Source organism: Biomphalaria glabrata, chromosome 11, assembly GCF_947242115.1.
Source record: "Biomphalaria glabrata chromosome 11, xgBioGlab47.1, whole genome shotgun sequence".
NCBI lineage: Eukaryota > Metazoa > Mollusca > Gastropoda > Planorbidae > Biomphalaria > Biomphalaria glabrata.
The window spans coordinates 224,893-237,636 of record NC_074721.1 but is presented as its reverse complement, the minus strand read 5'-3'; the positions used below and the strand labels follow the sequence as shown (position 1 = coordinate 237,636).

Sequence of the window (12,744 nt, the reverse complement as noted above, 5' to 3'; positions counted from 1 at the left end):
GGTTGGTCGTTGAGCTGGCCACATGACACCCTTGTTAACTGTAGGCCACAGAATCAGATGACCTTTACATCATCTGCCCTATAGACCACAAGGTCTGAAAGGGGAGCTTTACTTTACTATTATTAACTTAACTCTATCTTGTATTTCTCACATTTAATTATTTGTTAAAAACTTTTAGAAATATTTATATTAAGAAAGAACATTTTTACGAAAGTAGCATAACATAACCTAAATATTACTGCAACGACCAATTGACTTGACTGAAATACTCTGATGTATCTAGCATGAATACTTAGATTCATTATAAGACATTTGAATGTATTTAATAATTTGGATACAAAAACTTTTCTACAGGTTGGACTAAACGATTGATTGATCTTCAAATACCTGCAACAGAAAATATGACGCTTGTGTCAGTCTTGGCAGATATATATGAAATTCGACAATGGAATGCTGACGGTCTGCCAAGAGATGCTGTGTCAATTGAAAATGCTGTTCTTGTAACTAAAGGTCGCAGGTGGCCTTTGATGATTGACCCACAAGAACAGGTAAAGTCTCTAAGTAAAAAAATAATGTTTCTAGTATGTACTTGTATTGATTAAAGCTGAGTATTATTGTTGACACTTCTTTCAGGCCAACAGATGGATCAGAAATAGAGAGGCTCTAAATAAGCTTAAAATTATTAAATTATCAAATTCCAACTTTCTGAGAACACTGGAAGCTTGCATAAGAGCAGGTTTACCTGTTTTGATGGAGGATGTTGGTGAAGCTTTGGATCCAGCACTAGAACCTGTCTTGTTAAAACAAACATTTATACAGGTAACATTCTTCTATTACATCTAAACATTTAAAACCTACTGTATACCAAAATTTTCTCTATGTGTGTAAAAGCTGTGTTTGTAAAAGCAAAAAGGTTTAATGATGGAGTTATGTCTCCTGACTTGTTACAACTTCACATAATCTACTCTGGACTCCAATATGTTTTGAGGGTTTGGTCAGTGCAACATTCAATTCATTTCTCCATCTATAACTAAAGTGCTTTACATTACAAGTAACAAATCAAGCTTTAAACTCCTTTAGGTAATTGAACCTTTTATGTAACCTTATTGACTTTTTCAGTTATATATTTTTAAGTAAGGTCACTTTTATCAAATTTGACATTATGAAAATGCTTCTTTTCTAAGGACTTAACATGTTTCTTTATAAGAGTAGATTCAAAAATTTTGAGTTCTTTGGGGTGCTTAATTAGGTATATGTGAAGTAAAGCTATTGCTTGCTTTAATCCCAGGATTCTCAAAGAGATGCACAGAACAGTGTTAATGCAGTGTGTTCAGATGCAAATATATTGTTGAACAGAGAGGAAAAAAATGTTACTTTAATCTTTTAGAACACCAATCTTGGTTGCTGAAGTAATCAAAATATATTTTGTACACAAATAAATAGTATAGTGTTGTAGGTAACTGTGAATGAAAAAATGCAAGGCTAAAATGATAATACATAAAAGGTTAAGGATGATTTTATGGAATGCCTCCCCCCTCCCCATTTGCCAATGCTTTCAATGAATTTCATAGTGTTGTATCTGGTCTCCTTAGTGGTTTTCTTGGAATGTTCCTGGTTTTAATTGAATAGAGTATATGTAGTCATAACGTATGTCCAATTAGAAAATTATTTTCTGGTCAGAGCCTACTTGTTATATTATAGCAGAGAACAGATCATCTTACCTTATCTTGTCTGCCTACCATATTCCTTTGTAGATTGAAATCTAGATAATGATATTTTAAACATTCTCGAATATCATTCTCATTATAACTATGTTATGGGCTGATTTATGATAATTTTTCTTTCCTTTTCTAAGGATGAACTAAGTTTTAAGTTTAGGCTCACAATAGATTTATAGGAAATATAAGAAAATATAAGATGGAGTTCATTTGCCCCTGAGTCCACCCAACTCTAATGGGTACCTGACTTTAGTTGTGGAATGTAAAGGCGGTTGGTCGTTGTACTGGCCACATAACACCCTGCTTGTTAACTGTTGGCCATAGAAACAGATGACCTTAACATTATCTGCCCCATAGATAGCAAGGTCTGAAAGGGGAACTTTACTTTTACTTCTACTTAGCTCGTGTCTCATGTTTACAGGAAGTATTCAATGAATAGAGTTTTGGATGTAATCTTTAAAATTAAAACAAAAGTTAGTTTATCTTGTAATATTTCTAAAAGTAATGAAGTCTATTCACATGTAAAATATTTCACATGTTCCTTCAGATTTGACGGTAATTTCATCCTAACCAAACCTCTCGCTGAACTGTAGGTTATGAATCTGGTACTATTGAGACCATCCGAACAACAGTCTAGTCAGTATATTACACTACCTGACTCCCATCAATTAAATAATAAGGAAAAATTTTAGCATGAATAATATTATAATAAATGAAATGACCATAAATAGAATCATGATGAATCAACTAGTAATGAATGAGATTATTATAAATAAAATCAACATGAGTGAAATAATAATTGAATTTGTCATGAATGAGCTTAAAAGGGATTGGAAGGATAGAACTTGCAGTTAAAAACTCAATTTTCAAAGTGATACCTAATGTGTAGAGTTTTAGGCCAACATTCTGATTAAATAAAAATTACTTTTTAATCTTTTTTTTCCTTGTCTTTTTCAGGGTGGGCGTGTGTTGATTCGCTTGGGGGATAGCGATATAGACTATGATCGAAACTTTCGTTTCTATATGACCACCAAACTGTCCAATCCACATTACTTGCCAGAAGTCTGCATCAAAGTAACAGTTATCAATTTCACAGTCACCAAGAAAGGCCTTGAAGATCAACTTCTTAGGTTAAAAATTTCTTTCGCATCTTTTTTTTTTTTCTTGTTACATACATTTTATTTTACCTCTGGCTTAACATCCAAAGCATTCTTTCAAGACTAAATTAACCAGTCAAATTGTTAAAAAGATTTTTTTAAAAAATAAGATTGGTTAAACTAAATACATTACAATTTTTATTGCTACTATAAAACCTACATTTATGTAAATGTTGTTTTATTGTTTTGATTATGAAAATATAAATATATTTTTTTTGGGAATACAATCTGTTTTTAAATAGACTAATTTTCAACTAGGAGCAGTAAAAATTTCAACTAGTTACATTTAATAGGTCAGACATGAAAAGGTTGTTTTTCTTTCTATTGGTTGTAGTGATGTTGTCAGTTTAGAGAGACCAGACTTGGAAGAACAAAGAAATGAACTCATCATGAGAATCAATGCTGATAAGAACCAGCTGAAATCTATTGAAGATAAAATTCTGAAGTTACTTTTTGAATCGGAAGGAAATATATTGGACAATGAAGAACTTATCAATACATTGAATGATTCTAAGGCAAGTATCACATAGGCCTTGAAGTGTGTGAGTTTCACTTGTTTCCATTGGTAATGTGGGTGTTTATGACCCATAAAGCATCAATCAAATGTCCCAAGCACATCTTGAGGATCTCTCATTCCTTATATCTCTCGGCAGAAGTAACACAGCACTAAAATAATTTTGTTTATAATTCCAGTTGCAGAGTTTAATATATAATAATGATCATATAATTATAATGTGATTTAGAAAACAAAGATGTAGAAGACTAGAAATCAAATAGAAAAAATACCATTATGTTTTATTAGACTTGGTTCAAGAAAAAACAATGTGCATAAGGTTAAACAAAATTCTAATAAGATTAAAATGGGTCTGACAATATTACCAGAAAATTATATCATGAGGGTGTCCTCCAATAAATTTTACAGCTATTGGGAAAAAATTGGTTTTTAGTTGCCAATTTAAAGTAAAAACATCAAGTAACAGTGTAGATACACTTGTTGAAATAAGTTCAGATGTAAAATGTATAGCAGACATGTATTAACTAGTTTTTATTTCTGATAAACTTAAAGAAAAATATTGAATGGTTTCTTGACAGGTCACCTCAGCAGTTATCAAAGACTTACATTGAATGGTTTCTTGACAGGTCACCTCAGCAGTTATCAAAGACTTACATTGAATGGTTTCTTGACAGGTCACCTCAGCAGTTATCAAAGACTTACATTGAATGGTTTCTTGACAGGTCACCTCAGCAGTTATCAAAGACTTACATTGAATGGTTTCTTGACAGGTCACCTCAGCAGTTATCAAAGACTTACATTGAATTGTTTCTTGACAGGTCACCTCAGCAGTTATCAAACAAAGACTTGCTGAATCCGAGACAACAGAAGAAAAGATCAGTGTAGCCCGGGAGAAATATCGCTGTGTTGCTGAGAGGGGTTCAGTTATGTACTTTGTGGTGTCTGACATGGGGGAAGTAGATCCCATGTATCAATTCTCTCTCAAGTATTTTAAACAGGTAAAGGAATGGATAAGCCATAAAATCATCACATTAGTATGTGTACTTTACATTCTTAAAACAATAAGTATTGATCTTAGTACCCAAAGTTGATAGTGGGCCCATGTATAAATATACATTTTTTAACTTTACCCATATTTACTTAATATACTTTTTGCAAGTATTTATACATGATATTGTTATAAATGAACTATTGATATGGGTAAGGTTAGATGTGCATATGACAAGCTCACACAGGTGACAGAAGCCAGCTGACTGCTAGCAGTGAACAGGGACGAGGGACGGCCCTTCAGGGACACTCTACTTGAAAATAGGTTGTGATGTGGTCATGTGATTTGTCTAAAAAAGGTCTGGGGACATTCTGTCATTTCCTAGTAGGCCTTCAGGGGACCTTTATAAAGAGAAGAGGTGGCAGAGTCAAGATAGTCTGGTAGAGTCCAGGTTCAGTTCAGTTCTGGACAAAACAGATAGTCTAGTATGATTCAATTAAGTAGAGCAATACCTTTTTGTAAGGTTCTCTACAGTGAAGTGCTTGTGCAGTCTTTCAAACTTCCAACTGTACAGTATTTGACATAGTTTATTAGAGTTGATAAAGTACCCGGCAATCTTGAGTCCAGTGTTTCCAGGCAGCCAGATAGATAGTCATAACAATAAAAACAGATAATTTACTCATGTATAAGCACATGTGTTTTTTTCTCATATTCTTTGACAATCAGTATATGTCTTATCCAAAATATCCATTATTTACAGTTAAAGTTTGAAATACAGTGTCATTATTAACTAATTTAGAAAATTCATTATAAAATGTTTAGCTTCTTTGTGTATTGTGTTGCTGATGGGCAGAACCACTTTAAACATTACCCCTGTAAACCGATTATAATAATAATCTTTATTATCCATGAATGCTTTGCTAGATGGTATATTAGATGACAATGACGGTATATAAGATGATAATGACGCCAACCTGCAACAAATTTTAGCACTGCAGCTATGGTTCTTGACAAGGCTAGATGGGATTCTTCTGTAAAATCCATTGTTTCTTTGTGATTAAAAGAATGAATTACAAGGTGTCAACATTTTTGTCATCTGTGCCTCTGTAATAAATTGGTAGGGTTCGAAAACAGGACTAGGCAGTAGTCAAAAGGACCGAGGAGCCATCTGTATGAGTATGAAGTAGAAATTAGTTTGGTGTATTTTTTAGAAAATCTGAAACAAATTTGAAAAATGAAATGATGCTAGAATAGAGTAGTTGTCTCCCCTACACCCACATTACTAATAAAATTAAAATAACTCTCCCTCCCCCATCATCTGATTGTCTGAAAGGAAAATTGGTCCAGTCCAAAGTTAGGCAATCATGTCTGAGTTTAATTTGAATTTTAGCCTTTATTTTTCCAATGTTTCAAATGCTTAGGATTTAGTCAGAAACATCTTAACCATTTTATTATTTTAAAATTTTATTCAGCTATTTAACAATACAATCTCAACCAGTGAGAAGTCTGATGACCTTCAAACACGACTGGACATTTGCTTAGAAGAGACTACAGTATGTATTTACAAGAATGTTTCTAGGTAATTCTTGTATTGTTACCTGCATTGTGTCTCATGGTTTCAGTAATATTGACATGACTGGAATTGGTGTAATGCAAATAAGCACTCCATTACCTATAAAATGCTTTCAATGGCATGTGGCATGCGTCTCAAATAGCCTCTGATAACTAGTCCAACTAAGATATTGGATCGGCTTGAACTGTTATCTGTAAAGAAGAGCACTGGTGCTTTAACAAGTAATCTTCAGGCAGGAAGGGGCTCCTTAGCTTGCTGGCTACCCACCTAGGAGAAGGAAAACTCTAATTCAAATCTCTACTCATTGCAGCTATATCCAAACATGGTGAAAGTTTTCAGGAGTCAACCCTGAAGAAAAATCAAGAGCCAGTGACCCTTGGGCAGCTTACAGTGCTACACCCTGGCAGAGTCTGGGATGCCGATAAAATTTACTCCTTAGCTTTATTGGCATTAACCTTCATTTGGATAGATCAGCTGGTTGGGAGGGGGGAGGGGGGAGGACTGCTGCGTGTGTAACATGGTTCCAATCATAGCCTATGTATTCATCTCAATTACATGAGACCGATAGTTGTTTCATGACTGAAGGAGGCCATAAAATAATCAAATGTATCTCATAGTGCCTCTAGTATATCTTGTTTTGTGGTCATGCTTTATTTTGTAGTATGCTTGGTCCCCTTTCACATCCTTCAGATGCAGATGATGCAAAGGTCATCTGTTTCTATTACTGATGGTTAACAAGGGTGTTATGAAGCTAGCATTTTCTTAGCTAATGTGAAGTACCCATTATTTATATTGTAAATCTTAAAGAATTCATTAACTAAATTAACTTTGATCTTACTTACAGATTAATGTGACATGTGAACTGAGATATTCCTCTAGTGGTTGCTTTGATTTTCTTTCAGAGGTCTCTTTGAAAAACACAAGCTTGTATTTTCATTTTTGCTTTGTTCAGAGATTATGAAAACTGAAGGGGAAATAACTCCCTTGGAGTGGAATTTTTTTCTCCGTGGACCTATTGGAGGTATAGAGAAGGTACTAGACATTTTGATTAATATTTCTCTTCTTTTCTTATTTCAACTTCATTTATTTTAGGAAATGCCTTCACAGAAATGAAATGACTTTCTAGAGATCCTAGAGATATATAAATATGTTATCATTTTATTATATACATTAGGAATAAAAAGTTTTAAATAATAGTACACGTATGGAGTAGTGATTTTCTGTGATCGTGGCTGTGTATCGATGATTAGCCTCTTTATGCAGAAGAGAAGTTACAAAGGGAAGATTATAAGTTTCAAGAGATTTAAAATCCTGAATTCCACAGAATTTTCTGTACATCTTAAAGAATGTAGCTTATTCAAATCAATTAGATTTGAGAGTTTAAATTTATATAACCATTGAGAATCAACACACTTTGTCACCACTGACAACTTGACATATTTATGGATTATTTAGAATCTCACTGAAAGAGGAAGGTTAAACAATTATAGAACACACAACTTCTATCAAAATAAAAACTTTTTTTCTTTTTTTTGTAATTAAAAGCCATTACATTTTCTACAGCAAAATGTCCCCAAACCAGAAAACACAACGTGGCTTCCATTAAATGTTTGGAAAATGGCCTGCGAGATGAGTGACACATTTGAAGACTTCCGTTACATCCATTATGATTTGGATAAAACACCTGTATGGATAAGACTGGATGAAGGCCCTGAGGTAATAATAATGATAACAAAATGCATTACCCATATACAAAAATATTAAAACAATCAGTCTCAATCAAACGGAAGGCTACATATCTTAATAATTAGGACATATCTTCAAAAAAGATCATTTCATTCTTCGAAATCTGTCTCTTTAATCTATTTGTACATAATAATGAGAGACTTAACTCTGCAAAGGCATTTGTTTTTCTGGCTGATTCAGGCAACCCATTTCAGGCATAGGAAATAAATAGCACTTTTAAGAATTTGTCCTAGCATTTGGAATGAGAAATATGCCTTAATCACTTGTCTTATATTAAATTGTTTTATTGTGATTTTAAATTATACAAAATATTTTACAGTTTGTGGCATAGTAACCATGGCACAAATGGGTTCCGTGAGCCCAGGCTCATTACCAATCTCTTAAAAAAAAAATGTGTTTTAATGTTTTGAATTCTTACATTATTTTATTTCCCATTAATTCTGTGATTATAATTTTTAAATTGTCTGCAGTATATTGCAATTTGATAAAGAAACTGATGGGGCCTCCGTACAGGATGACTAAATTTAGTTTTGTCACTCTAGATTCATTGTTTTAATCCTGTGCCCATGAGTCTCTTGCTACCCCTTCTGTTTTCTCTGTAATGCTAGCCAAACACATTTTCTGAAATAGTATATGGCCTGGTGAGCCAATACACATAAAGCGATGAACAATCAAAATAAGCACTATATTTCTTATGGTCCCTAAAGAATTCACATTAGTCTGAACACATTTGGATGAACCTATAATAAAAATCTGTCGTTGAAATCATTAATGTATACCATGTACAGCTCTCTGTATTTTTAGCTCCAGTGTTACTGAATTAGACTCAGATGGCGAGTCCAGTCACATTTATTGGGTTGGTCAGTTCTTGGCTTCATATCAGGATTTCCTGACCACAAACCCACTCACGAAGCTCTATTGCTATCTTAAAAAGCTGAACACATGGTCCAAACGAAGATCGTAAAATAAAGAGCAGATAGTTGCCATCTTTGCACCAAAAAAGCAACAGCTTTTGTTGAACCCTATGATGATAATATTCATGAGGTCGAAATGCATCTTATTGATTAAGCCAGTTACCTGATGAAAAAACAACCACAAAAGTGCAAACATAAAAAAAAAAAAACAAAAGCAGAAGATGCAGATTAAGGAGACGCCCACAAAAATTCAGACTTAAGAAACAACCAGCAAGCTTGCAGACAAAAGAAACAAGCATGAAGATTAAGACAAGAAACAATTAGCAGAAAATAAGAAAAACACCTTGAAGATACAGACATAAGGAACAACAGGCAGAAGATGCAGACATAAACCTTTAAATTCAAGAGTGTAAATTTGAGCCTCCAACTAGGAACAATTAAGTGAGTTGGCATCTTTCACACAAAAATTGTAGTGCTTGTGACAATAACAAAACAATAGTGCCTTGTGACAAACATAAAGTTTTTTATTTCACTTTCTCTAGTGGGTATTCCCATTTTACATAATGATTTATCAATCTATGTAAGCAATGGACATAAAGTTTATATAATAACTGTTGGAAATAAAGAAAATGAACAAGATAACAATTATTTTGGTGTATGGTTAGTTTAGTTCTTTCCTTGTAAATCCTAGGCACAATTTGAACCGGAGGGGGTATGGGGTGAATGTTATGAAAATGATTTAATGTATCAGTTGTCGTTGTTATGTTAACATGTGCTTGTAACTCTCCATAAGAATGTGTTCAGCAAATATTAGAGATATGTGTTGTGTAGTCATTCAGTGTATTTCGACTCTATTGTATTATTATGTTCCTAACAGGAGGCAAGAGAAAAAAAGTGTTTTTCTTTACAATAACTGTTACAGAATTTTAAAAAGGCTCATTTTATTAACAAGGATATATTTTATATTCAGCTTGACTTGGGCCTTCAGGTCTAGGTTTTACAATGTTATGAATGCAAGAAGCTTGTGAAAGTTTCTGTGTTTTAAAATTATATAGATTATAACTGAGAAAGCATGATTTTTTTTATATCAAAAACTTTAGGTTCGAGCAAATCCTCCTCCGGAGCGCTATCTCTACGCTGTCTTGGATCCCCCTGAATATAACGATGGTGATCTGCCTCTTCCAGATAGAGTTAATGGAAATTGGAATGATCGCCTGACAGCTTTTCAAAAATTAATGTTTGTTAAAGTTTTCCGTGAGGAAAGGGTGAGTTTTCAATTAAAAGTTTTGTTGTGTGCCCAAATGAAAGAGCATCACACTCACGTCTTACAAACCAGTACATAGACCTACTATTCTAACTGTGAAACTGGCAAATGGGATCAAAGGATCTTGCGCCATAGCCTTAAGTTTTCTTACCATGGTCATAGTTTAAATATTAGATCTATGTTCTGCGGCACAGGTTCTCTGTAAAATCACATCACATCTTAGATCCCTGGGTTAGGGCAGTTAAATCGATAATCTAGATCTATGGCCTGCTAACCAAACTCCTTCCCAGTTAAAGGCTCATTCTGTCTTTTTACAATATGATGAATTAAAAACAATGCTTACACTCACAATGTTCAAATGTTTAAAAGGAGTTGATATTCTCTGTAACATGAATTAACAATGTTGAGGTAGAAAGACTAATTGAATAGATCTAGATCTAGATTAATCTAAATTGATTAATCTAATAGATATCTTGGGGCATTATTGAGATTGTTGATCCATTGAAAATGATAGAAAAAAGTAGCAGTTAGGATCAAAATAATCTTCTAACTATAAAGCACTGTGTGTAAATTTTTTTCAACGAAGATATTTTTCTTGGGTTTTATGTGAATAAAAATTAATTATATCCTTTTTGGATTTATTGTTAACTTTTATATTATGTCAATTCTATTTTTATCCTAGACAACATTTGCAGTGACAGAGTTTGTTTCTGAATGTTTAGGGAAACAATTTGTTGAAAGTCCTCCTGTCACATTGCCAGAACTCTATGAAAGTATGTCTAAGACTACTCCACTTGTCTTCGTTCTTTCTCCAGGATCAGATCCAATGACATCATTTCTACGTTTTGCTAAAGATATGGGAGTTCATGAAAAGTAAATGCAGACATTTTTTCAATAAATATATTCATTAAATTAGTTTTCTACCATAAATGTCTTCTTTAAATTAAGCTAAATTCTATGGGAATTTAAATATGATTGTTATGGAAAAGAGAAACATAAAGCTTACATGGAGAAACTGCTGCCATTTTTGTGACATCTTTTTTGTCTGGTGTCAGTCTGCTGCCCTTTCATATCAGTTAGTTACTTCTTGAAAAAAAAGTTTTAACCAAAACAATTAGCTTCTCTACAACATAGGGAACTAGATTTCTTTGTAACACTAGCTTTTAATACAAGTAGATCTACATCATCTCATTCACAAAGTCAAGGCTCTAACTCTAGTTAGACAGAGAGTTTCTTATTACAGTGTTCCCCCTGCTTCCTCATTTTCCAAGAGTTTCTGAAATCTCAAATTTACCCATATGACTGAAACAGTTCAGCTTTGTGTTTTCACATCTTATCTTATCTTATATAATACAGACGTTACTTCAAAAAAGAAGATGATTACGTCCTACGCGTCATGCATTTAGTCATGCATATTAACCAATGACTTAAATTCTGCCAAGTCACTGGTTTTCCTGGCCAGCTCAGGCAACCCATTCCATGCTCTAATAGCACTAGGGAAGAAGGAGTATTTGTACAAATTTGTCCTAGCATATGGGACGAGGAATGTGCCTTTATCTTTGTGTCTTTCAGAGTATTTTATTAAATTTTGTTTTTGTATTTGAAGATTATGGTTCAGTGTTTTATGTATGATTGCTACTTTACTTTTGAGCCTTCTGTCCTGAAGGCTTTCTAAATTTAGTGATTTTACTAAAGGTGTTACTCTAGTCAAATGTGAATATTCGTTTGTTATGAATCTCACTGCTCTATTTTGTGTCTGTTCCAGTTTCTTAATGTTTTCTTGAGTTGAGGGGTCCCAAACGGAGGATGCATATTCTATTATTGGCCTAACCAAGGTTAAGTAACATTTTAGTTTTATGTTCTTATTTGATTTATAGAAATTTCTTTTAATAAATCCTAATGCTTTGTTTGATTTTTTTGTAGTTTCATCAATATGTGGATTCCATGATAGTTTTTCATTTATTATAACACCTAGGTATTTTGCGTTTTTAGTCTGTGATACTGGTTTGCCATGAATAAGATAAGTGGAATTAATTTGTTTTAGTTTTTTTGTTACTCTTAACAACTGACATTTTTCTGGGTGGAAAGACATGCTCCAATTTGATTCCCATTTCTGTAATTCATCTAATTCTCTTTGTAAAATATCTGTGTCTTGTGTTGTTTTTATTGTTCTATATATTATGCAATCGTCTGCAAATAATCTGACTTTTGTTCCTGAACTAATGCAATTTGGTAAATCATTTATGTAAATTAAAAATAGTAGTGGACCCAAGACTGTACCTTGAGGTACACCTGAGTTTACTGTTATCGGTGTTGATTTAGAGCCATTTATTATTACAGTTTGTTCTCTCCCTATCAGAAAGTCTTTAATCCACTGATGCAGTGGACCATTAATGCCGAAATATTTTAATTTTTTAAGCAAACTATGGTGGTGAACTTTGTCAAAAGCCTTAGAAAAATCTAGTAAGATAGCATCTATTTGTTCACTATTATCTAAACCTTTTGAAAAATCATCAATTAGTCCTATTAGTTGTGTTTCACATGATCTATATTTCCTAAAGCCATGTTGGTATGGTGTGAGGACATTATGTTTGTCTAAGTGGTTTATGATGTTGCTACATATTATGTGTTCTAGGATTTTACATGTGATGCTGGTAAGTGATACTGGTCTGTAGTTCCCTGGGTCAGATTTTTCTCCTTTTTTAAATAGGGGGGTGACATTAGCTTCTTTCCAGTCCTTTAGTACTCTGCCCTGGTTAAGTGAAGCCTGAAAGAGTATTTTGAACACTGGGGCTAGCTCATTACTTAGTTCTTTGAGTAATCTAGCTGGAATACCATCAGGTCCAGAAGCTTTATTTGGTTTGGTGTTG

General features: G+C 33.4%; 1 protein-coding gene across 22 annotated transcripts in view; it reads left to right on the top strand.

Moving 5' to 3' along the window:
- Positions 1 to 12,744, top strand: part of LOC106061028 (dynein axonemal heavy chain 6-like) — a 108,271-nt gene that overhangs the window by 70,385 nt on the left and 25,142 nt on the right. For 19 of the 22 annotated variants that reach the window (XR_008773645.1, XM_056004080.1, XM_056004079.1 and 16 more), the window contains 10 exons: positions 355 to 548; positions 634 to 819; positions 2,676 to 2,848; positions 3,210 to 3,390; positions 4,208 to 4,387; positions 5,850 to 5,956; positions 6,853 to 6,982; positions 7,514 to 7,666; positions 9,711 to 9,875; positions 10,557 to 10,747. Coding sequence is in view for 21 of the 22 variants with exons in the window: in XM_056004080.1 (XP_055860055.1) it covers positions 355 to 548; positions 634 to 819; positions 2,676 to 2,848; positions 3,210 to 3,390; positions 4,208 to 4,387; positions 5,850 to 5,956; positions 6,853 to 6,982; positions 7,514 to 7,666; positions 9,711 to 9,875; positions 10,557 to 10,747 (1,660 nt within the window). In the remaining variant the exon portion in view is untranslated. The remainder of the gene's footprint in view (positions 1 to 354; positions 549 to 633; positions 820 to 2,675; positions 2,849 to 3,209; positions 3,391 to 4,207; positions 4,388 to 5,849; positions 5,957 to 6,852; positions 6,983 to 7,513; positions 7,667 to 9,710; positions 9,876 to 10,556; positions 10,748 to 12,744) is intronic. The other 3 variants (XM_056004094.1, XM_056004093.1, XM_056004077.1) reach the window with 3 other exon arrangements.